Here is a 23,895-nt window from a genome sequence, read left to right as displayed (position 1 = left end):
CACCGGAGGGCAGCGTGCCAGCAGCGAGGCCAGAGCCGCAATTCTGCCCGGGGCTGCTTGGGTGCAGCGCGCTCCTCTGTGCTCTGCTGCTGCCAGGCCCCGTCCCCGGCTGTCAGAGGGACGTGGCACTGCCATCCTGACTCGCAGAGTGTGCAGCGTGGAGAGTCAAAACTCAAATCCCGAGCAAATGAGCTCCGAGCTGTTCCGCAGAGCACAGCCCTCAGCTGAGGGTCCTGCACCTGCCCCGGCCGAGCTGCTCCCTCCCAACGCCCTCAGCTGCTGCGGGAGAGCGCAACTCCCTGCGAAGTCTTTGAGGTTCACCACTGATGCAGCCAGATGTTGTTGCTGTTGTGATCTTTAGGGAATAGATGAAAGGAAGGAGGCACCCCGAATTACTGAGGGTGAGGCCCTGGGAACATTTTAGCAGCTCCAAAATCAGTTAAGCGCTTTAGAATGTGAAAACAGCCAGAGGGGCCCCGGGAAGGAAGGAGATCACCGCGGGAGAGAAGCACAAAAGCTGCCTAATCCCCATAACTCCATCGCTGCCTCCCAGGAACCTCTTCTAAAAGCAAGAATCACTTCTCTTATCCGCAGATGACATCTCTGGAGCCAGCCAGGCCAGCAGCTTGGGTGTGCGATTTTTCCACTGCATACTGCAACACCTGGCGCCGCATCACTGAAGGGATTGTTTTTTTCCAAGTAAAGAATACAACGGCGCAGTGTCTCCCTCCCTGCTGCTCCGCCGCTTTTCAGGCTAATACCTGTCCAGCCGCATTGCTACAACCACGGCGCTCAATCCCTCAGTAGCGGTGCAGGTGTGGCCGTGGCTGCGTGACCTCATCCTGCACGGCTCCGGGTGGTGCTGTCCTGCCCCTGTTCCTGGTGGCTGCGGGGCTCTGCTCTGCACTGCTCCCCGTGTGCCCCACGTCCCCCATGAGTTAAGCATTGCTGCCTCGCAGCTCCACACCCGCAGCAAAACACTGACCCTATGTAGGCGCAGGCACAGCTAAGGGCTGATCATGTTCTTTGCATCAGGAACCGTGTGTAACGTGTAAAAACAGGAGGCAGTGGGTGGCTACTGCAGTTCCAGTTCTCTTTATCTGACCTCGCCTGCCTGAGCATCGCACCTTGCCACAGCAGTGAGATAGAGGGAATGAAGGCACAGGTGTTCTTGATTCTGCAGACTTTGCAGAAGCCACAGCTGCTGCTGAAAGGCGCTGCAGGAAAGCAAAGTCAGGTCTGAAGCCATGGCCCAGGTGCCACCGGGAAGCAGCGGGCACCTGCTCCTTAAGTGACCGAAACCCGTCGCTGTGGGGACTTTCTGGCCTCTGCAGAGCTTCTCCCTACACTGCTACGTCAGCAGAAACCACTGGAGTTTCTTCTCTCCTGAATTACAGGGTTCTGCCAAATGCAGTATCAGTACAAAGTACCGCCAGGTCTGTGCTTGTCCTGGGTAGAGGTCCTGGCTGGAAGGTTTCCATCTGGCTTCGGCTCAGCCCTACATAGCGATTATGGATGCTCAGAGCTCTTAAGTCAGCAGCTTTCGTTCGCTTTAGGCAGTTGAAAAAAGCAAATAAATAAATGTGTAGATTTTAAGGATATCGGGTGCTTGTGGACAGTGTCACAAGGGATTCACTTGTTACTTCATGAAGCAGCGCAGGGTGGAGTTGGAACGAGCACCTCCGCGTCTCAGGTGCAACGCTGAAATGCTAAAACGTAGCCCTGAGCAAGGAGCCTCCGTCCTGAATCACAGCCGTGCTGGGAACGAAAGCGGAAAGAGCAGATCCCGGTGCGCTGCGGCGATGCTGGTGGGAAGTGACAAAAGATGTGAAACAGGGGCGAGAAAAGTGATGATTCTGGAATTTGGCTGCGAGTGTCAGGGGTGACGAAAAGCAGCGGCAACGCCTCCTGCGTGGGCTATAAAGGGCTGCGGGCAGGGGAAGCGCGCACTGCTGCCTGCGCTGCCAGCCCGCTCTGCCCAGCCTCTGCCCACGCCATGAGCACCACTGTCCGGCAGTTCTCCTCCTCCACCTCCCTCAAGGGCCTGGGGGGGGGCTCCAGCAGGCTGTCCTGCGGCCGCGCTGCGGGATACCGGGCCCCCAGCGTCCACGGCGGCTCCAGCAGCTACTCCGTCTCCTCCCGCATCGTCTCGGGGCTCGGCGCCGGCTATGGGGGCGGCTACTGCAGCACCGTTGGAGGGGGGCTCGGCGGGGGCTTCGGGGCCGGCTATGGGGCCGGCTATGGGGCCGGCTATGGGGCCGGCTTCGGGGCCGGCTTCGGGGGCGGCTTCGGGGTCGGCGATGGCATCCTCCCGGCCGGAGAGAAGGAGACGATGCAGAACCTCAACGACCGCCTGGCCGCCTACCTGGACAAGGTGCGCGCCCTGGAGGAGGCCAACACCGACCTGGAGGTGAAGATCAGGGAGTGGTACAAGAAGCAGGGGCCCGGCCCCGAGCGCGACTACAGCCCCTACTACCGGACCATCGAGGAGCTGCGCAGCAAGGTGGGTGCGGTGGTGAACACGGTGGGACACCCAATCAGATGGGAAGCAGACTGCTGCCTCTCATTAGTAAACACCACATGGTAAGAGAGTCTCAGGTATCTGTGCAGTGTCAGCCTGGGAATTCAGAGAATTCTCAATACCAGTTCTCATTGCATTCTTCTAGATGCAAATACAGATAATTTTCACTGGAAGAAACCGGTGTAAAAGGACATAAAGCAAAAATGGAGAATTAGGGACAAGCCTGCTTTGATAATGTACAATTTTTTGAGACTTAAAATCCAGTACTTGGGAAAGTTGTCAGTGTCTGCAAACTGTGAAACACTGCGGTGATATCTGTAAACACTGATGTGATATTCGTAAACACGAAGGTGGTATTTGTAGACACTCAGCCAGACTTTGCAGAGCGCTGTCCCCTGTTCCAGGGAAGGCTGCACACAGCAGAGATGCAGGGATGCTGGCAAATGATGCTGGGAATCCCTTTCCCCTCTGCCTCCTTTGCACCGGCGCTGATCTCCTCCCAAACTCTGCCTCCAATCTTCTCCCAGCGTGGATTCTTTGCTCCTATCTTTGTAATACAAACATCAGAGGCTGTAAGCACCTGTTCACTTCAGCCTCCTCCAGTTCTGCAGCCAACAAATCAAATCCAGGACCAAAGGGCACCAGGTTTGCCATGCACAAGCTCCCTGCTGTCCCACTGTCCTACCAGCAGAGCTGCTGTGTGCTGGGGCAGGAGCAGTGATTCCTGCTTGACCCTTGCATAACCATCCTGTGCCCTGAGGCATGGGAACCAGTGCTATTATCTCACATCTGACATGACTCCTGTGCTGGCTTTTGAAATACTTAGTGATGGAATGTTGGAAACTGAGGTCACAGAGTTTTTGGAAAGCCCCAGGCTGCCCCAGAACTGTCCCTGTCCCCACAGCCTCAGTGTGTGATGCTCCTGTGGTTCTGATGCTCATCCAGTGCTTTCTCTTCATCCTCCCCCCTCCAGGTCCTGGGGGCCACCGTTGACAATGCCAACCTCCTGCTGCAGATTGACAATGCCAGGCTGACGGCTGATGACTTCAGGACCAAGTAAGTCACATCTCCTGGAAAAAGGGAACAAGGTCTGCAGAGGTGTTTGATGAAAAGTGGGAAGAAAATCCCATCCCAGACCCAGAAAGACAGCTTGGAAACAAAGCCTTCCGAATGAAGATGTGATTTCCAAAGCAGCCAGTTACCTAAATCCTGTAGGCATTCCATTCCTTCACTGTTGCTTGTGTGAGCTCTCCTTGCACTGGGCCCCTGCTGCGCTTCCACCTTCTGTGCGCGCAGCTCAGCACAGCCCAGAGCAGTACTAAGGCCCAGTAATAACAAGGCAAGGCCGTGTTGTGGGCTCACGTGATGCTGCTTTGCCAGCTGTGACACAGTGCTCAGTGCACGATGTGATCAGCAGCCAAGGGGCTCTGCCCCGACAAGATGCGATCCCGGCATCCTTGGTCACTGCTGCCGTGTCTCCAGGTTTGAGACGGAGCAGGCCCTGCGCCTGAGCGTGGAGGCCGACATCAACGGGCTGCGCAGGGTGCTGGACGAGCTGACCCTGTCCAGGGCCGACCTGGAGATGCAGATCGAGAACCTGAAGGAGGAGCTGGCCTACCTGAAGAAGAACCACGAGGAGGTGAGCGCGGCGCCAGCACCCGCTGGGACTGTAACGCGTGCCCGGTGCAGAGGGGGCCAGGCGTGGGGCGCGGGGCCGTCTGCAATGAGGGCAGCCACTCCCGTGTGTATCATGCATTTCCTTTTCGCCAGGAAATGAACGCGCTGCGCGGCCAGGTGGGAGGAGAGATCAGCGTGGAGATGGACGCGGCTCCCGGCATTGACCTCACCAAGATCCTGGCCGAGATGCGGGAGCAGTACGAGAGCCTGGCGGAGAAGAACCGCAGGGACGCCGAGCAGTGGTTCTTCAGCAAGGTGAGCTCGACGCCCGCGGCTGCGGGGCCACGGCTGCGCCCACGCCGGGCTGTGACGCGCGGCTCGGCTTCTTGCAGACGGAGGAGCTGAACCGCGAGGTGGCCATCAACACGGAGCAGCTGCAGAGCGGCAAGACGGAGATCACGGAGCTGCGCCGCACCATCCAGAGCCTGGAGATCGACCTGCAGTCCCAGCTCAGCACGGTACGCGGGGCCGCTGTCCCCGGGCGTGGGGACGGGGCCCTTCCCCGCCGCCCCCGTCCCTCTGAGCCCCTCCTCTCCTCCGCACGCAGAAAGCGGCACTGGAGGGCACCCTGGCCGACACCGAGGCGCGCTACGGCACCCAGCTGGCCCAGCTGCAGGCGCTGATCACCAGCGTGGAGGAGCAGCTGGCCGAGCTGCGCTGCGACATGGAGCGCCAGAACCACGAGTACCGGGTGCTGCTGGACGTCAAGTGCCGCCTGGAGCAGGAGATCGCCACGTACCGCCGGCTGCTGGAGGGCGAGGACGCACAGTGCGTGGGGTTTCATGCAGCGGCGCAGTCAGAGGGGATGGGAGGTGGGAAAGGAATGGGCAGTGAAGCTCCGTGTTCCCTGAGCCCGTGCCCTGATGCTGGGCACACACCAGGCATCTCTTGTTGCTGCTGCTGCTGCACAGTGGGGGTCCTGCAGTGCTGTGCACCCCCGGGCAGGGAGCAGGTATGGCTGGGAACGCGCTGCCACAGTGCCCTGAGCCCCAGCACACGCAGCCCCAGCACTGCCTTCCTCTGAACTTAACACGAAGTGGTTTCCTGAAGGCCTTGTAACTGTATAGTGGTACAAGAAGGGAAGGCAGGGCTTTGAATAATGGCTTTGTCTTAGTGTCTGCTCTCTTTTTTCCCTTTCTGACCTTATTTCATTTCCTCTGCAGCATGTCCTCGCAGCTCGTGAAAGAAGGTGAGGAGCCCTCAGGTCTGAAGCACAGCCCGCACTTATAGCACTTTCCTACCACAGACCCATGCTCTCTATCTTAATGCAGTTACTATTTTATTACCTCTTCAAAGTGCGTATTGGCAGAAATTATCCTAATACACCAAAAACACATTTTAGAAGATCATCAGTGCAGACAAACTGTAATAACGTATTTAGGGGCAGGGTGCCACAGGTTTGTTGGGTTTCTGAGGCAGGTGTGGGTAAGAGCAAACCCGCTGCAGGGCACTGCCATACACAACAGTTCCTTCTCCCCTCGCAGGGCCCGTGACCACGCGCCAGATCCGCACCATCTTCGAGGAGGTGCAGGACGGGAAGGTGATCTCCTCCCGCGAGCAGGTCACGCAGGCCACGCTCTGAGAGCTCCACTCCGGTCCCGCAGCTTCGCTTCGTGCCGCGCCGCTGCAGCCCACTCCCCTTCTCTAAGCACCGTGCTGCGTGCGGGCATCAAATAAAGCTTTTGGCATTTGTGCACACCCGCGCCTTGTCTCGCTGCTCGGAGGGGCCCGGCGGCCGCAGGACACACAGGCAGGGCCCTGGAGAGCGCCCTGTGCAGCACAGCCCGGGCGGCGGGGGGGCACGGGGGAGGGGTGGGGGTGCAGGGGGTGAAGCCCCTCTGGAAACGCAGCGTCCACAGGGGAGGGACACAGCGGCTGTGTGCGCTGGGCACAGGGCCCTCCTGCGAGGTACTGCCCGCAGCCCCGGCTGTTCCTGGAAAGCAGCACAGACACATTCTTGGCTGCGTTCTGCCGCATGACTTCATAAATCCACCTTTTAGATCAGCGGGATGACTCAGAAAAGTGCTATTCAATGTATGTAAGAACAGAGCCGGCCGCGCGGTTCTAAGACCCCCTCCAACAAGTCTGCCTGCATCTACGGGGAGATGAGAGAGTTCTGATTTACCAAAGCGCTGAGGGACGCTGCCGTGCTGCTGCGGAGCTGCCCCATGCCAGGAGGGTTCGGTGGGGCTGCAGCAGGAGGGTAGCACAGGCACAGCCCCACCTGCCGCCCCACGGGGACCCCCAGTGCCCCCCGGCGGGCAGTGCCAGAGGAGCTGCACGTCGATCCCTCCCGGTGTTGCGCTTTTCTCCCGCAAAAGCGCGGCACGCCCCTGCAGCTATAGGAACAGCAAACAACGGCTCGCTAACAAAACCCCGTTTTAATTACGCCCACTACTGCAAATTGCGAGGGAGGTGTGGAAAGCAGATGTCGGCTGTCCCGCCTCGAGCAGCAATAAGCAGCGCTGACCCCGCAGGGCCGCGAGCAGGGAGCTGTGGGTGCTGGCCGCGTGGCAGGCAGCAGCTCGGGGCGCGCTCGGGTTCCGAAGGGCGCTGGGACTTCGGCGGCGCCGAATTCCTCTGACACAAAAGAGCACTTCAGAAAGAGAAATGAAGCTGCGGCTTTGCAACCTTTCCGGGAAGCGCTGTGCGTAATTTGATCTCCGGGCAAACTTTATGAGCCCGCTGAAGTCACGTGGCTCCAGGATAAAAGGAGGAGATGCGCTCTGGTCCCGCAGCTCCGGCTCCCAGGTCTGCTCTGGACAGAGCCGCTTCTTCACCTCCTTTCCTCCTGAAGTCGGACAAAGTGCAGGTCTGAACAGCAGAGTGCTGCCATGAAAGCGCTGTGATGCCACACAGGGGCATTCTGGGGTCAGAAATGTGTAAGAAACGGGCTCGCAGTGTGCACGGGGATCTGAGCTGATAATAGCGGGCCTTTCCTTTAAAGGGGAGCGCGATGCGAACAGCACGCAGTCATTTGTGGCTGTGTGCGATGGAGGTCGTGTTAAAAAATGTCTCAGAATTGTTAATTTGTTGTCTTCCATCTTAATTAACAGCTCATCATTTTAATCGCTGCCGTGTGGCAGTATCCAAGTATCACAGATATTCGAGCTGTGTGTGTTCCGATGGCCCTTGCAGCGGTTAAACGAGAGATGAAAGAAAGGCAACTCCGTGCAAGGAGAGCAGTGCTGGGACGGGCGTGCAGCGGAGCTGCTCTCCTGGAGGGCTCTGCTGGCCACCGAGTGGGTCTGGTGGTGTCACCATGTGCAGGTGGCAATGGGGGGGGTGCTCCCCGGGGCCGTGTCGCTGCCCCCGGTGCCCCCGCGCTGTCCCCAGTCCCAAGGAGTGGGAGTCCAAGGGCACATCCCCCCCGTGCCGCTTTCCTCACACAGGGGAGGGAATTGCATCACCCGGAGCCACTCAGCAATGCACCTTTGTTGCTTATTTCCAAACTCTCCCCCCGTCATTGGCAGATGATCTAAGGAACACTTGGCTGCTGGAAGGGGCTGTCGGGGCCTGTCGGGGAGCAGTCATACAGCTCGCCGTGCACACACATGAGAAATTCCTTCTCCTCCACACCCTGCACCTCCGCCAGTGCCGCTCCGCTCCGTGACGCACGCAGCAGCAGCGCAGCAGAGCCCTGTGCCCACCGCCCCGGGGCTGCACGCTGAGCCCTGCTGGCGCTGGGGCTGCCGGCTGCGGCCCCGCATGGCTCTGTCCTCCCGGTCACGGCTGCCTGGGACGTTCAGGCAGAGGGCAGCTTCAGCACGAGCCGTGATGCTGTCAGCTTGGAGCTCTTTGCTCTGCAGCATACAGAGACCTGTAGCTCTTTTCCGTATGACCTTCAGCTGCTGGATGCTGTTCAGCAGTTTCTCTTGGAGAATCTCATGGTTTTTAAGTTACTCCAGCTCACAGCCATCCCCTGCCCTTTCGGAGCACTTGCTAGGCTCCTGTTCATAAGAACATGACCACACAACTCCTCATTGCCTTTCCATATTTCCCCGCTCTTGGGTGGTCTCTGAAGAGAAGAATTAAATCAGCCCCGAAGGAAGAACTCCTTTTAAAGCCAGAGAAAATCCCTCCTGCAGATAAGAGAGGGGAGCTGCTCCTCTGTGCTGGCAGCCCAGCTCCCCTGCCCCCGGCGCTCCCTGCATTGCACACATCTGCACGGCCGCTGTCCCGCAGCATTGCTGCGTGCTCGGACAGAGGGGCCGAGCAGCGGGAGCAGGCACAGCACAAAAGATGCTCCCTTACCCCCCTGAAACACTGCCCGAATGGATCCATTTCGGAACTAATGCTACAAAGGAATATTAAAATGTAGCCCTAAGCAAGGAGCCTCCTCCTTTGAATCACACCTGACTATTTACTTGGAAACGGAAGAAGCATAAAAACGCCCTTTGTGAGATAAGAGCTTTCTAGAGAAATGTGACAAAAAGCGCTCACAGAACAAAGGAAAAATGACGAATCTGGAAGTTGGCTCGGATTTTAGGAGTGATGAAGATCATCGGGAATGCATCAGAAAAAAAAAACGCAGCGGCAACGCCTCCCGCGTGGGCTATAAAGGGCTGCGGGCAGGGGAAGCGCGCACTGCTGCCTGCGCTGCCAGCCCGCTCTGCCCAGCCTCTGCCCACGCCATGAGCACCACTGTCCGGCAGTTCTCCTCCTCCACCTCCCTCAAGGGCCTGGGGGGGGGCTCCAGCAGGCTGTCCTGCGGCCGCGCTGCGGGATACCGGGCCCCCAGCGTCCACGGCGGCTCCAGCAGCTACTCCGTCTCCTCCCGCATCGTCTCGGGGCTCGGCGCCGGCTATGGGGGCGGCTACTGCAGCAGCGTTGGAGGGGGGCTCGGCGGGGGCTTCGGGGCCGGCTATGGGGCCGGCTATGGGGCCGGCTTCGGGGCCGGCTTCGGGGGCGGCTTCGGGGTCGGCGATGGCATCCTCCCGGCCGGAGAGAAGGAGACGATGCAGAACCTCAACGACCGCCTGGCCGCCTACCTGGACAAGGTGCGCGCCCTGGAGGAGGCCAACACCGACCTGGAGGTGAAGATCAGGGAGTGGTACAAGAAGCAGGGGCCCGGCCCCGAGCGCGACTACAGCCCCTACTACCGGACCATCGAGGAGCTGCGCAGCAAGGTGGGTGATGTGAATATCAAAGTCCTCGTTAAAGTCCCTTTTTAGTAGATTAAATGTCAGATGATTGGTCTGAGATGGGAAAACAGAAATGCCTTGCCTGGAAATAAGTACTGAGCACTCAGCAGGCGGGGACACGCAATGGCCTTGGCACGGCTCGCTGCTGAAGATGACATGCAGTGATGCTAAAGCCAGATCCTGCAGTTTCTAGCCTGGTGCGAGGCTGAGGAGAGAAGTTAACAAAGAAAGGAACAGCCCATGGGATGCTCATTCTTTGGAAGGTGCAAACACAGGCACAAGGAAAAGCCAGTTGGAGCCCGGCCATAGGGGGTCGGTGGTTCCAAGGTTCTTTAGGCACAGCCTTCCTCCCTCGCTGCAGCTGGGACGCAACAACGTCCAGACTGGCACCTGGATTCCTTCTGGATATCCCCTGGAGCATCACAACTCAGCGCAAGCGTTTCATTAGCTTGTGGCTACAGAAATTACTGCTCATTAAATGGCCAATCCTTCTCAAAATCCCAGAACAAATATTTCCACCTCGGGTGTAATTACAACAGCCATCCGGGCGCCAGGCGCTCCTCCCCAGCTCCTTTTCCTCCCAGCTGGGCCCCACGCAGCGCCTGCGGTGACATGGGCACGCTGCAGCCTGCACGGGGGAGTGCTGCCAGGCAGGGGTGCAGCACTGCATCGCACCCCGCGCCTCTCTGCAGGGTCCTCCCGAACAAGATCTCTGCCAGCAGCATGCAACTTTGTGTAATGACTTTTTCACTCCCTTTTCTTCTTCTTTTTGTCCCAGATTCTTGCCGCAACTGTTGAGAATGCCAACATTGTCCTGCAGATTGACAATGCCAGGCTGGCAGCTGATGACTTCAGGACCAAGTAAGTGCAAAGCTCTCGGGAGAAGGGAGGCACGGGGCAGCATGCTCCAGGCTGTGCTCTATGCACCTGGAGCTGCCCCACAGCTCCTGCCGGCCATGGGGAGCACGTCTCCTCCTGGAGACAGCACTGTCCTGACAGTCCTGCACTGCGGAGAGCTGTGCATGCACACCCGATGTGAGGTGCTGGCAGACACACACTGGGGGAGGAAACATGAAAAAAATGCAATCAGCTGGACCCAAGGTGTGACCGTGTGCATGTCTCCAGGTTTGAGACGGAGCAGGCCCTGCGCCTGAGCGTGGAGGCCGACATCAATGGGCTGCGCAGGGTGCTGGACGAGCTGACCCTGTCCAGGGCCGACCTGGAGATGCAGATCGAGAACCTGAAGGAGGAGCTGGCCTACCTGAAGAAGAACCACGAGGAGGTGAGCGCGGCGCCAGCACCCACTGGGACTGTAACGCGTGCCCGGTGCAGAGGGGGTCAGGCGTGGGGCGCGGGGCCGTCTGCAATGAGGGCAGCCACTCCCGTGTGTATCGTGCATTTCCTTTTTGCCAGGAAATGAACGCGCTGCGCGGCCAGGTGGGAGGAGAGATCAGCGTGGAGATGGACGCGGCTCCCGGCATTGACCTCACCAAGATCCTGGCCGAGATGCGGGAGCAGTACGAGAGCCTGGCGGAGAAGAACCGCAGGGACGCCGAGCAGTGGTTCTTCAGCAAGGTGAGCTCGATGCCCGCGGCTGCGGGGCCACGGCTGCGCCCACGCCGGGCTGTGACGCGCGGCTCGGCTTCTTGCAGACGGAGGAGCTGAACCGCGAGGTGGCCATCAACACGGAGCAGCTGCAGAGCGGCAAGACGGAGATCACGGAGCTGCGCCGCACCATCCAGAGCCTGGAGATCGACCTGCAGTCCCAGCTCAGCACGGTACGCGGGGCCGCTGTCCCCGGGCGTGGGGATGGGGCCCTTCCCCGCCGCCCCCGTCCCTCTGAGCCCCTCCTCTCCTCCGCACGCAGAAAGCGGCGCTGGAGGGCACCCTGGCCGACACCGAGGCGCGCTACGGCACCCAGCTGGCCCAGCTGCAGGCGCTGATCACCAGCGTGGAGGAGCAGCTGGCCGAGCTGCGCTGCGACATGGAGCGCCAGAACCACGAGTACCGGGTGCTGCTGGACGTCAAGTGCCGCCTGGAGCAGGAGATCGCCACGTACCGCCGGCTGCTGGAGGGCGAGGACGCACAGTGCGTGGGGTTTGCGTGGGTGGTGCCGTGGGAAAGAGTGGTGGGGGTCCCTCATCTGCTGCTTAGGGCCCCATCTTGATTGCAGCATTCAGGCTTCATAGTTCTTAGCATGCCAACCACTGATGCCCAAATGCTCCTTCCCTGCTTGCTGCCTGTGGAGGGATGCTCAGCGGCACCGCTCCCTGCTGCATGGGGCAGTGGTCCCTCTCCCTCCAGGGGCACCCAGAACAGCAGATATCATCACAGTTCCTATGAGACTTCTCTGCTTTCCTCTCCTGCCTGCATATAGAGCTGATGAAACGAGTTCCTCCCTAACTTCCCTTTTGTTTTCTCCTCCTCTTGCAGCATCTCTTCCCAGTACTCCTCTGCAATGTCCTCACACTCTGGCAGAGATGGTAAGAATGCATCTTGCTCCACATGCCCAGGGCACACAGCTTTGAGACTTCTCTTAGAGCAGCTGCCAAAGTGATGCAGGGAAAGGCAGCCCCCAGGGTGCTGCTGGTCGAGGCAGTGGCAGAGGCAGGACAGCACAGGAGCACCCCATAACGAGCAACAATGGGGAGAAGCTGTAAGGGAGGGAGACGCCCTGCATTCCTTTATCCCAAGGATGCTTTGCTCCAGTTGAACCCTGTGGCTGAGCAGGCAACATCCCCGCTCTGCACAGAGCCAAATAACCCAACCACCCCACGAAGTCAGGGAGCGGGCCCCTTGCGTTCCTGAGCCTTCCCATCAGCCGGGCACTTCCCTCTTCCTGGCCAGTGCAGAGCTGTCCCAAGCTGCGTGTTCTGACAGCCCACGGACTTTCCCATGTCTTCCTCCAGCCCATGAGGCACCTGGCCCAGTGTTAAGGAATTTCTCTCCCTCCCCCTCCCTCTCTGCCTCTCCCTGCAGCCATCACGACCTCGCGCCAGGTGCGCACCATCGTGGAGGAGGTGCAGGACGGGAAGGTGGTCTCGTCCCGCGAGCAGGTGGCACTCACCACGCGCTAGCGGGGACCTGCAGCAGCCCCAGGCTCTGCCCGGCGGGGCTGAGTGGAATGCAGCCGGCTTCACCCCTCTGCTTCTCCCCGCAACGGACCCTAATTGTGCGCAGCTGCAGTCGTGCAATCTGTACACGTTTAATAAAGCTTTGTTTTTCATTCACGCAACTGCAGACTTGTCCGTCACTGACACATGAGGTCTCGAAGTCCGGGGGGTTGGGTGCTCATGGCAGGGAGGTCCCAGAAATCCACAGCTGGGAGCGTGGGAGGAGAGGTGCATGCCTGGAGCAGCAGGAATCCGGGCAGTTCGCTCTGTGGAACTCAGTGCTCATGGGCGCGGGGATGGAGATGTGACCTGGTCATGTTGATGTGAGAAGAAGGCAATGATGTTTTTGGACAAAGTGCCAAGTGAGTGCGGAATGAAGCCAGCAAACACAAAGCTGAGCTCTCTGACGCTCGGTATCGGGAGGAGCCGCTCCCTCCTGCAGGGGGAACCCCACGGAGCTCAGCGGGACCGTGGTTGCCACGTGCACTGCTCACAGACACGAGCACAGCATCAGCCGGCAGACCTCATCCAAACATTCCTCCTGCCTCATTTGACTGCCTTAAAATCACTGGTAGGCACACTGCACCAAGACTTTACGCAGGTATTTTAATGTTGCCGAGGGCTGCATTTAATACCTCTACAGTAACCACTGCTTAATCTGCAGGGATGAGCAGCAGTAACTCGGTGTCACTCTGACACCCAGCAGCTCCCTGTTAAATCCTTCCTGCAGCGTCACTGCTGGTGCATCCCGGCACCGATGCAGGGAGGGGAGGGCTCCTGCCTGCAGACACCGGAGCCACCAGGTTGGGTGCACCACGATGGGTCAGGATGGGGGGGGATGCAGGGCTTGCAGGAGCAGGAGCGCGCTCCCAAGTGCTGCCATCGCTGTGTGTGATCACTCAGCAATTATGGGAGAAGGCAGGAAGGGAGACAGCAACCAGAGGGCAGAGTTCACCGCGACACACTTTGCCAGACCTGCAGGCCTTTCGGTGACAGGAAAACTTCCGACCCTGTGAGCTACACCTGCTTCAAAACAAAAAACTGATCAAACAAAAATGAACTTCAGTGTCAAGTTGTCTTCACAGCAATGGACAAGGGTGCCGGGAGAAATTCAGAGTCAGCTGAGAATGCGCCATTTTTTGCCATCACAAGACAGCGATTTTATCTCAGGTGTGTATGTTGGCAGCTACTTGTGGCACCTGAGGCATGGACTCTGCTGCTGGTGCAGGACGAAGCCCTTTATTGTACGTGTTCACAGCCTTTTATCCCCACAACAACCCCTTGGCCACGTGTCCGAGCCAGGCGCCTCGTTCCTGTGTACGTCTGGTGCAAGGAGCTGCCGAGCTTGTTTACTCATCCCAATGTCTTTTGTTCATCAAAGTGAGAATGTCTTTGTTTTCCCACAGCTACTGAACTCCAGAGCCTCCTGCAGGATGCCCCATGAGTGCTGAAGACAGAAAGGAGCTCTGGAAAACACAGCCACTGCGGATTAAACCTAAGCAGGAGGCTGCAGGAGCGGCCAGCCAGGAGCAGCCCTGCTGCCCACCCCGGCACAGCCCATCTCTGCCACCGGCCCCCAGCGCCAGACCCCCCCCGCTGCCCACATGAAGGCCTGGCCTGAGTGCCTGGAACTGCTGATGGGAGCCCAGGTTTGTAGAGAATCTGCTCGATTCCCTTGGGAGGACTGTACCAGGCGTGGATCTGATTCATCAGTGCATATATGCTTTAGTAAAAAAGGCTGAAATTCAGCATAACGCTCTGCAGACCCTGTGATGACAATGCCGAAAGCCCGAGCTCAGCATATGTGACTGCTGTGCTCTATTACAGCGATCTCCCATAAGGAAAATACCACCTACAGCTTGCATCTGTGACATGTGCAGATTGCCACATCCAAGAGACGGACAGAGGCTGTTCAGGAGAACACGTTCCGCCTTTCCTGCAGGATGCCAGAGCAGGAAAAGCTGTCACTGAATTCAGCAAGGAGTTCAGATGTAAATCCTCAGCAAATAACGGCGAAACTTGAATGGACAACAAAACAAAAAAAGGAAACTAAGAATGCCTTTGAAAGATACTCCATCAGCTGAGACACAGAGGCGTGAAGGACGTGCCAGTGCCAGGCCCATATCTGCAGGAGCACACGCAGTGATCACCGCTCCACACGGCGTCGTGTCGCAGCGCTGAGGCTCCGTGTTGGCATCAGAAGGAGTGCTGTCATTGCAATAGCTGCTATTGCTGTTCCCATCCCACGTTGCCCCAAACTGAAACCCGGAGAAAAGACAGGGCTGCCTGCAGTGACTCAGCGCCGTGCTCCCAGCACTGCAGCCCTGCTGGGACAGCGAGCCGCAGGGCTCGGGCAGCAGCCCCTCCTGGGCAGCTTCACGGAGACAGCTGAGTCAGCATTTAGATAAGAGAACACCTGCAAGCAGCAGCACAAGGAATTTCCATAGGTGAAACTGCCTTAAAACACTCTGACTACAGAGGGCTCCTCCCCAGGGAAATCCAGTCCTGCCTTCTCATTTCCTCGCTCATGTGATCCTGGCCGTACCGCGGGGCAGAGCGGCCATTGGGAGCGATGGTGGGTGCCTGTCCCACTGGAATGTGGGGCACCGGGACCCCATGGGAAGCCAAAGCACAATTCCTTCCTGTCTGAATTAACAACATTTAGCTGGAGCAGCACCTGCAGCGGGGGAGGCCTTTCCCCACCTCATTTCTTCTTGAAGTGATGTTTCCTTCTCAGCCCTGCACGGTGGGACGTGTAGTGCCAGGGGGTGCACACACACACACACACACACACACACACACACACTCACTCACACACACACACACACTCACACTCACACTCACACACACTCACACTCACACACACACACACACTCACACACACTCCCACTCCCACGCACGCCCTGTGCTGGTTGCTCCCCTCCTGCAGAGCCGTGGCTGCCCGTGCAGGTCGCTGAGCCGTGCTCCTGGCAGCGCTGCCATTACCCACGTGGGTCGCATCGTTACCAGATCGCTTCATCAAAAAATGAAAATCTCCTTCAGTAAAATAAAGACTGCAGCTGCTGGCAGGCATTGAGGTGTGGTCTGGTGCAGATGCACGTCAAAGCTTCCCATTATGGAAAGGAAGAAAACCACCATGAAGAACACACGAATGCACTGAAATCCCCTACGAGCACGAGCAAAATTGTTCCCTACAGAAGTTGTAGGTCTTCACCATTGGCTACAGAGTCCTACGACTACGTCTGAAGTTCAGAATGGACACACAGAGCCCACCCCACATGCAAGGGTTCCAGATTTGCAGGGCCAAGGTAAAAGCAAGACTAATGACCCTGGCTGAATGGCATGGCAGTACCCGGAGCAGGCAGCGCCCGGCGCGTCCTTCGTGTGATGTGTCCGGGTGAGCTGGATGCCAGGGACGATGCTGACCAGCAGCAGGGTGACAGGCACCACTTGGCTGCATTCATATTATTAACAAAATGAAAAATCCAGATGACAAAGCGTTGTAATTATTTCCCCTGTTCCTCAGTTCAGCATCCCCAGACTAAAAACATGTTGAGTATCCTTTTTCTTTCGCAGTCTCTTTTCTAAATTTGACACGCTTTCCCCAGACTGTGCTTGGAGGATCGGGGTCAGGCTGCTCCCGAAATTCCCCACGCTTCTGTTTCAGAAATGCAGAGCACCACCTCCTGTGGCTGTCCTCTCCTGGCAGCGAATAGCCATAGCTAACCACGACACTAGGAAGGAAAAGGAAATACCCTTTTCTCTTTTACTTTGGATAAATATTTACATGTTTTGTCTACCTGCTAAAGCAGAATGCATATCCTGGCATCCCTCCTCTGGAAGGGGATGTCCTGATGCATGCAGGAGGAAGAGAAGCGGCAAGTCATCGCCGCTCAAGCTCCTTATTTGCTGTGCACTCCATCTCCATGGTGCGATGCCAGGGGCCCTGGCGGGACCTCACCCCGGTGCTGCCTCCCAGGGCTCTCCCCCCGTCCCCTGGGGCAGCTGCACCACGGGTGCCTGCACCCCGAGGGCACCGAGCAGGCTCTGCCAGGCGGGTGGCACCTGCCCGCAGCTCTCCCCTCCAGCAGGACTCGCCCCCTCACGGGTAATTGCTGCTTCGTTCCCCAGGCACTCTCAGGTATTGTCGCTGTTTGTGTCACTGTTGTTTGGTTGTCATCACAAGTCAGACCTGATGATTCAGGAAGTCACATTTTTGAAGTAGTTTTGAAACACGCTTCTATTAACCAAAGCACCTTTCTGTTGTGGGATCGCCAGAGACAAACGCCGATGGGGAAATATTCCAGGCGCAGAACTACCAGGTCGGGAGGAGGAAGAACAAACAGCGCTTCTCCAGCGGCAACATCCACGGGGTGGTATAAATAGGGAGCGCTGGGGCTGGAGTCCGGCAGCAGCTTCTGCACCACCCGTGCAGCTCGCGCGGCTGCACCATGAGCTGCGCCCGGCAGTGCGGTACCCGGGGCAGCGCGGGCAGCTGGGCGGGCACCGCGCAGGGCTCCTCCGCCTCCCGAGGCCGGCACGCCGCCTTCGAGCTGGCAGCCGCAGCCGGGGGCTTCTCCGGTGGCAGTTTGGGCGAGGGATTGCTCGGGCAGCAGCTGGGCGCCGGCAGCATGAGCGGGGGCAGCTTCAGAGCGACCCAGCGGGCCTGTTCCGCACTCGGATTCGGCACGGGGGGCACGTGTGCACGCGGCGTCGGAGGCTTCGGCAGGGCCGGCGAGGGGATCCTGTTTGCCAACAATGAGAAGGCGACGATGCAGAACCTCAACGACCGCCTGGCCTCCTACCTGGACAAGGTGCGGCTGCTGGAGAGCGAGAACGCCGAGCTGGAGTGCCGCATCCGGGAGTGGTACGCCAAGGTGGGCCCCAGCTGCGAGCCGCGGGACTACAGCTGCTTCCACAAGGAGATCGAAGACCTTCAGAACCAGGTAAAGCATCTCGAGAAATGTCTCGTGCTTCTTTGGGCCTCGCTCTCACACGTGGACAGACCGATGGTGCAGGAGGTGACAGCTGACGTGCAGTGATCAGAGTGCAGCAGCTGTGCTCAGACAGCTGGCGCTTCTGCAGCCCGCCATGCAGGCTCCCCGCTGCAATGCCATTTAACTGATTAATAACCCCTAAACACGAGCCATTAAAAAATAACCACCTTGCAGGTGGACGATTCCTCCAGGCCTCCTGCAGCCGGCAGAACCCGCCGGCCCAAATCTCTCCCTGCGCTTTCTTTCCAGATCCTGTGCGCAGCGATGGAGACCAACAAAATCCTTCTGAACATTGACAACAGTCGGATGACGGCTGATGACTTCCGAGCCAAGTGAGCCCTGCGCCGGGCTGGGGGGCCAGGGGAAGCGGGGAGGAGTGGGCACTGAGGTGGCGTGGGGCTAAAACCTGCCCGCCCTGCTGCTGTAGTAAAGCACAGATCCCTGTGCAAGGCAATGTCCGCAGCATCGCGTGCCTGAAGCAAGAGAACTTGGTCCTAATTTCATCCCCCACGCTCAGCCCAAGCACTTGCCGTGCTTTGCTGGCACGTTGAGTTCCTGTTCCTGTGCCTAAGGTATGAGACTGAGTGCAGCCTCCGGCAGAATGTGGACGCGGACATCTGCAACCTGCGCCCCGTGCTGGACCAGCTGGCCAGCTGCAAGGCCGACCTGCAGCTGCAGTGCGAGGCCGTGACCGAGGAGATGTGCTGCCTCCGGGCGAACCACGAGGAGGTCAGATGCCCCTCACCCTAGAGAAATCTGTGGGAAGAAGGGAACTACCCCCAGGTGGGAACGTGACCACCCTGGTGCACACTGTCTGCAGGAAATGAGCTGCCTGAGGAAGCAGGCGACCGGAGACGTGAGCGTGGAGGTCAACGCCTGTCCTGGCCCAGACCTGAGGAAGATCCTGGAGGAGCTGCGGTGCCAGTACGAGACACTGATGGAGCGCAACCGCAAGGAGACGGAGCAGTGGTTCGCCTGCAAGGTACGGTGCAGTGTGCGGCTCTGCCCCCTGCCTGCTGCAGGAGAGGGAGAAGCGAGAGATCAGCGCTTCTCCCCTTCCTGGCGGTGTCTGGACACCAGCAGTTCTGCTGAGGACAAACTCGGGGACTGGTTCCACCGCCCCATTGCAGCGCGTTTCTGCTCGTGGCTGAGGGGCTGCAGTGCTGTGGGGTCACAGGGCGTGCGGGGCCTGGGCTGGGAACGCCTGGCGGCTGCAGCACAAGCAGATGTGTGGGGCCGTGGTGTGGGGTGGGTCGGGCACACAGCGCTCCTTCTGACATCAGGTGGAGGAGGTGAACCTGGAGGTCATCACCAGCAGCCAGGAGATAGAGTCGAGCAACAAGCAGGTCACGGAGCTGAGACGCCAGCTGCAGGCCCTGGAGATCAACGTGCAAGCCCAGCTGACCATGGTGAGTGATGCATGGTTCCATCTAAGCCCCCCAGCTCCCTGCAGAGAGCTGCGGGGCCAGAACCACGTGGATGGGGCATGCTGGGACGGCTCTGCAGTGGGATCCCTCTGATAAGAAGTCCAGGCTGCCTGTGACAGCTGGGTAACCCAGCCTCCTTTTTGCTGCTTCCATTCTCAGAAAGAAAACCTGGAGTCCTCTCTGGCTGAGACTGAATGTCGCTACAACAAATACCTCGCTGAGCTGCAGAGCCAGATCTCCTGCGTGGAGCAGCGGCTGGCGGAGATCCGGGCCGAGATGGAGTGCCAGAACCAGGAGTACAAGAGCCTGCTGGACGTCAAGTGCCGCCTGGAGCAGGAGATCCACACCTACCGCTGCTTGCTGGAGGGCGGGCAGCACGACATCATGTACGCAGGCTGCAGGCAGAGCCGGGCACAGTGACATCCCTGGGCCATCACTTACAGGGATATGAAAACCTGAGATACGAGTGGCAAAAGAACACAGCGGTGAGGAACCAGCAGCGCCCTGCTTCCAGCCGGGGTTGGGAAGCCAACCATGAGGAGCTGAGCATTTGGCTCTGACCAGTGTCCGACTGCGAGCCACGGCTCCTTCTCTCCCCTGGGCAGGGGGGGCAGCCCATGGCCCTGCGCTGCGCTGCGGGGCGGCTCCTGCTGAGCTGGGCAAGGTGCTTCGTGACAGCTGTCATTTAGCTGACTCCTGCTGGCTCTGCACTGCTAGACAGGATTAGGGACGGGCAGTTAAATTCCCTGAAACAATAAATTATCTAAATGTTTTCAGTTTCACATGACAATTTTAATTACAGTTTGGGGAAATTTAATTTGTATGCAAAGCAGCTGGCTCTTCCCTGCTTTCCATGGACAGATTTTGAAACAGAGAGGCGCTGTTAAAGTCATAAAGAGCAGCAAGTGCACAGAGCTGGCCGAGCCCCCAGCGCCCTGCAGGTGGAGGTGTTTTAATGGGGGTGTTCCAACGAGGGCTCTCCAGCCCCATGTGAGTTCCATGAAGCATCAGTTCTCGCTCCCAGGGGCCAGCTGCTGCGGCACGGGAACCGCGCTGTTACAAGCGGCGGTGCTCGGGAAACACGTGGATGTGGCACTTGGGGACGTGGCTGGGCATGGTGCGGATGGGTTGGTAGTTGGACTTGGTGACATCAGAGGTCTTTTCCAACCTGAATGACTGCCCGGGGGACGTGGGGGGCTCAAGGCCAGCCCGTGCCAGCTGTGCGGGTCCTGAGCCCAGCTCTGCTGAGAACACGAAGGTGAGGTGACAAAAAGGGGCCGTGAGGAGCTGCTTCCTCAGGGCAGTGCGAGAGGGCTGACCGCAGGGCCACAGCTGTGACTGATGGTGGTAGAGCAGGGGTTAACGGGAATACAGCAGAAAGTGGGGAGGGAAGAACCCGTGGGACACTTACAAGCTTAGCCATAGGAAACAGTTTTGACCCTGGGCAGTTACCAGCAGTAAATACATTTAAATAAATCTTCTCGTGATAACATGAAATGAAGAGCTGCAGGGGGAGTCAAAGCCAGATCCGAGCTGTTCACCGGGGACGTGAGATTAAACAAGCTGGGGGGAAGAGGGAGGAGCAATGAGGTACAAGAGGAAGTGGGAATGTGAGAGGGACGGGGGGGAATGAGAAGGAAACGCCAGAAAAAGCCATGCTGCCCCGCGGCAGGACGCTGCGGACAGGAGAGCTTCCCCGGTGCTCACCGCACGTCCCTTGGAGGGGGAACAAAGAGCAAAGCCCCCAGCAGAAGCAAAGCAAACTCGCGGGCAGCGCTCAGCTCCACGCGTGGCACCGGTGGGACGGGAGCTGGGGGGACCCGGCACCGCTCTGCCCGCTGCCCACACCTGGGCTGCGCCGGGAGCCACACGCTGCTCCGCGGGGCACAGCCTGCTCCCTGGTCGGCCGACCAACCTCCAAAGCTTGTCTCTAATCAAACTTTGCCACTACCGATACAGCCCTGAACCTCAGAAACAATTCCTACAAATAACTAATCACACAAGTATTTAAAAAGCTGTTACACAGATCGTTATGCGTTGGAAGGGGTGTCCGTAGTGGGGGGAAAGCAGGCGCTGAGAGCAGAGCTCGGAGGCGACGAGGAGGAACGATTCGGGACGGCTGCGGGGAGCCAGGACGCGGCGGGGCGGCCTCCTGCTGGAAGGGACATTCGAGAGAAAGTCAAGTTTTCATTAAAGTGGGCGTGTGCAATATAATCTAATGTAACGCAATTTGCAGCACCTTTGAGGTATTATGAATGTGTAGCAACAGGATAAAATCAAGAACAACAAGTTTTCCCAAATAATACTGGAGTAGTAATTTGAAAGCAAAGCTGTGCCGGACCTGACAAGCCCTTCTGCCAGGGAAAGCAATTCCGAGAGAAAATGCTAAATAAGGAACCCTGCAAGCATCTCCAAAGAAAAAGCGAGCAGGAAGAACCAGCCGGCAGCGCGCGGGCAGATAAAAGGGCAAGAGAAATTAATAGGTGGGAGAGAGGGGTTTTGAAAGTCAGATGCAGAGAGCAGACAGAAAAAAAAGTGCTGGTTTATTGCCCAGAGAAAGGAACAGCTACAGACGGAGGAACCGCGCTGCGCTGCGCTGTTGTGCCCCGCCGCCACGCGGGTGGCTCTGGGGCTGTTCCCTAACACCGCCCTGGTCGGGGCCTGGGGATGAGCTGTGCCAGCAAACGGCGACAGAAAGATCCTGAGGAGCAACCGTGCACAGCCCCGAGACATCAGGGAACGAACAGGATCCAGGCAGCCCGATCTGCCGAGTGCGAGCGCTGGGCAGCGGCCGTGAGTTCGGGCTGCGCCGCACACGCGCGCTCGCTGATTGCAGGCGTTGTAATCGTGGGCTGTGAGCAGATGTACGGGACTAGCTCTAATCTCCCCATAAAAGTCTGCTCCGTGAGTGCAGCCTCACCCACAGCCCTGTCACCATCCGCGGAACTTGTACTTCAGTTTATTGGGTTGTGTAACATTTGTAAAGAGTTATGTACATCAGTAACGTGCTACTGTAATCAAGCAGATTTCTTGGCCCAGTGCACCAAACAATTTCATTTACACTGCCTGCATGACCCACATCCTGCAGATGCATTGCAAGTAGTGATGTTCTAGTGCAAGTATTAAATAAAGGCACATGGAGAGTTCTCGGGGCCATGGCTGGCCCAAACCTGGGCTGCCTGCAGGGTCTGGGCTCTGCCAGGACCTGCTGGGACCTGCCAGGACCTGCCGGGCTCTGGCAGCAACACCACGGGTCACAGCCGCGCTGCCCGCAACCCTGAGCTGGAGATCTCTGCAGCTTCCTGCAGCCATCAGTCCCCATCCATCCCGACACGAATTCCCTCGCTCTCTGCTTTGCCACGACGAGCAGCCGTGCTCCCAGTGTTGCAGAAGCTGGGCAGCGCGCCATGCCCGCGGCTGGGGGAACTGGGAGCCCTCCTGATGTGGATCAGGCTGGGAGCTGCAGCAGGAAGAAATTCGGCTGAACTCCTCGGCATCCTGCTGAGCCTCATCAGCACCACGAGCCCGGAGCGGAGCCGCAGCTGCGAGCAGTCCGCAGGAAAGGAGCACGCAGCCTTCCTCGGCACTCTCAGGGCACAGCACCGCTTCCCGCGGCACTTGCAGCCGCCTCCCAGCCCCTCTGCTCAGCGCGGGGGACGCGGCAGTGACTCACGGCCCCACAATGTCACGGTCTGCATCTGAGAGCTGGCAGCGTGAGGGCTGGAGCCGCCTTAGTATCTCTTCAAAGCAGTTTCTAATAAGTGATGCCCGATGGCTATTATGCAAATCATTTCTGGTAATTACAAGTGACAAGATAACATCGTATTCCAGTGAAGTTGCACAAACATCACTGAAGCAATGCTTATGAAAGCAAAGTTCTGTCGAGTTGGACGCACCCTCCTTGTAGCTGACACGAGCAGCGCTATCAGCTCGATACGCAAAGCGAGCAGAACGTGGAAGAGATGGCGGGCACGGTGCACGCAGCCGAGTGCTGGGACCACCACGGCCCCACTGCCCATAACAGACCTTGGGAACACGGCACCGTCTCACGTCGGTGTAACCATGCCCCAGTACGAGTCCTGCGGAAGAGTGGTGGGACGGGTCCAGTCTTGGCTGGTACATGTGACTGCAGCCCATGGGCCTCTGAGCCAGGATGCGTGTGAGTGGCTGATCAGCAATGTGAACCAGTTTGCTCTGTGGAGTAAGAGCTGTTCCTTCTCCCGTTGGGTAGCTGAGGACACGGGCTCACAGCCCACCTGTAATGTCCCATATCTGCATTGTGCCTGCTAAAACCAAGACTCTGAAAAGGAAAAAATGCGACCAGAGCCCAGAGCGCTGCTCTCCGTAGGCTGCTGTTAGGCAACTTCTGCAAACCGACGCAGCAGAAGCAAAGCTCCAAGCAATCCAGACATTATATTAATTTCTGTTGGATCTCACAGACACACCCTGTCTTCAATTATATTCCTCAAAATGTCTGATGAAAGCCAGATTTACTCCCTATCCTCCTTTTTGCTCATGATTTTCACACTGTGTGGGGTGCAGGGGGATGTGTTTGCAGGGGAGGACAGACTTGTATTTCAGGCGCTGCAGACGGCAGTCTGAGCTCTGAGAGGCTCCAGTGCCATCCTTGAGCAAGTGATTTTGCTGCACTATATGAATAATGAATATTCTAGGATGCTGCCAGCCTTGGGTAGGCGTCTTTTATCATTTTTGATCTAAATAAAGAAATAAATGAGCTCACTGGAGAGCAGAGTCCTAACGTATGCTCATGAGAAGACGATCACATCCACGCATCCTTGGGGTCACTCGCCCACCCCGGGGACGAGTGTCACCCGGCCACACACAGCAGTGCCACCGGCGGAGGAGGGGGAGCACATCGGCACGGGTGCCCCTGCCCTCGTCCCCAGGCGACTCCTGCTCTCGGGGCCGCCTGCGGGGTGTCACACTCACCACCAGGGAGGATTATCACAGCAGCTCCTGTAACTGTGCACAGGGACATCCTTGAATGGAAGGCTG

The 23,895-nt window shown here is 58.2% G+C and overlaps 3 protein-coding genes across 3 annotated transcripts; all 3 read left to right on the top strand.

Annotated features, from left to right (window-relative positions):
* LOC110388665 (keratin, type I cytoskeletal 14-like) lies at positions 720-5,908 on the top strand. Its single transcript, XM_021378168.1, has 8 exons — positions 720-2,503; positions 3,495-3,577; positions 4,004-4,160; positions 4,292-4,453; positions 4,531-4,656; positions 4,746-4,966; positions 5,362-5,387; positions 5,683-5,908. The coding sequence occupies exons 1-8, from the start codon at positions 1,997-1,999 to the stop codon at positions 5,778-5,780; spliced, it is 1,380 nt and encodes a 459-aa protein (XP_021233843.1). The 5' UTR covers positions 720-1,996; the 3' UTR covers positions 5,781-5,908.
* Positions 8,528-12,577, top strand: LOC110388662 (keratin, type I cytoskeletal 14). The gene is made up of 8 exons (XM_021378164.1): positions 8,528-9,327; positions 10,121-10,203; positions 10,468-10,624; positions 10,756-10,917; positions 10,995-11,120; positions 11,210-11,430; positions 11,776-11,825; positions 12,322-12,577. The coding sequence occupies exons 1-8, from the start codon at positions 8,656-8,658 to the stop codon at positions 12,417-12,419; spliced, it is 1,569 nt and encodes a 522-aa protein (XP_021233839.1). The 5' UTR covers positions 8,528-8,655; the 3' UTR covers positions 12,420-12,577.
* On the top strand, positions 12,717-19,668 carry LOC110388709 (keratin, type I cytoskeletal 19-like). The gene is made up of 6 exons (XM_021378246.1): positions 12,717-17,401; positions 17,702-17,784; positions 18,025-18,181; positions 18,273-18,434; positions 18,736-18,861; positions 19,039-19,668. Exons 1-6 carry the CDS (start codon positions 16,907-16,909, stop codon positions 19,297-19,299), a joined length of 1,284 nt encoding a protein of 427 aa, XP_021233921.1. The 5' UTR covers positions 12,717-16,906; the 3' UTR covers positions 19,300-19,668.

Source organism: Numida meleagris, chromosome 26 (assembly GCF_002078875.1).
Source record: "Numida meleagris isolate 19003 breed g44 Domestic line chromosome 26, NumMel1.0, whole genome shotgun sequence".
In the NCBI taxonomy this organism is placed as follows: domain Eukaryota; kingdom Metazoa; phylum Chordata; class Aves; order Galliformes; family Numididae; genus Numida; species Numida meleagris.
This window is presented reverse-complemented; position numbering and strand designations above follow the sequence as displayed.

Excerpts from the sequence above, each read along its gene's own strand:
- LOC110388662 (XM_021378164.1), top strand. The coding sequence starts at position 8,656 with ATGACGAATCTGGAAGTTGGCTCGGATTTTAGGAGTGATGAAGATCAT. Across the intron at positions 10,625-10,755 it reads TGAAGAAGAACCACGAGGAG|GAAATGAACGCGCTGCGCGG; the intron begins GTGAGCGCGGCG and ends CCTTTTTGCCAG. Across the intron at positions 11,431-11,775 it reads CTGGAGGGCGAGGACGCACA|CATCTCTTCCCAGTACTCCT; the intron begins GTGCGTGGGGTT and ends CTCCTCTTGCAG.
- LOC110388665 (XM_021378168.1), top strand. The coding sequence starts at position 1,997 with ATGAGCACCACTGTCCGGCAGTTCTCCTCCTCCACCTCCCTCAAGGGC. Across the intron at positions 2,504-3,494 it reads TCGAGGAGCTGCGCAGCAAG|GTCCTGGGGGCCACCGTTGA; the intron begins GTGGGTGCGGTG and ends TCCCCCCTCCAG. Across the intron at positions 4,161-4,291 it reads TGAAGAAGAACCACGAGGAG|GAAATGAACGCGCTGCGCGG; the intron begins GTGAGCGCGGCG and ends CCTTTTCGCCAG.
- LOC110388709 (XM_021378246.1), top strand. The coding sequence starts at position 16,907 with ATGAGCTGCGCCCGGCAGTGCGGTACCCGGGGCAGCGCGGGCAGCTGG. Across the intron at positions 18,435-18,735 it reads AGCAGTGGTTCGCCTGCAAG|GTGGAGGAGGTGAACCTGGA; the intron begins GTACGGTGCAGT and ends TTCTGACATCAG. Across the intron at positions 18,862-19,038 it reads TGCAAGCCCAGCTGACCATG|AAAGAAAACCTGGAGTCCTC; the intron begins GTGAGTGATGCA and ends TTCCATTCTCAG.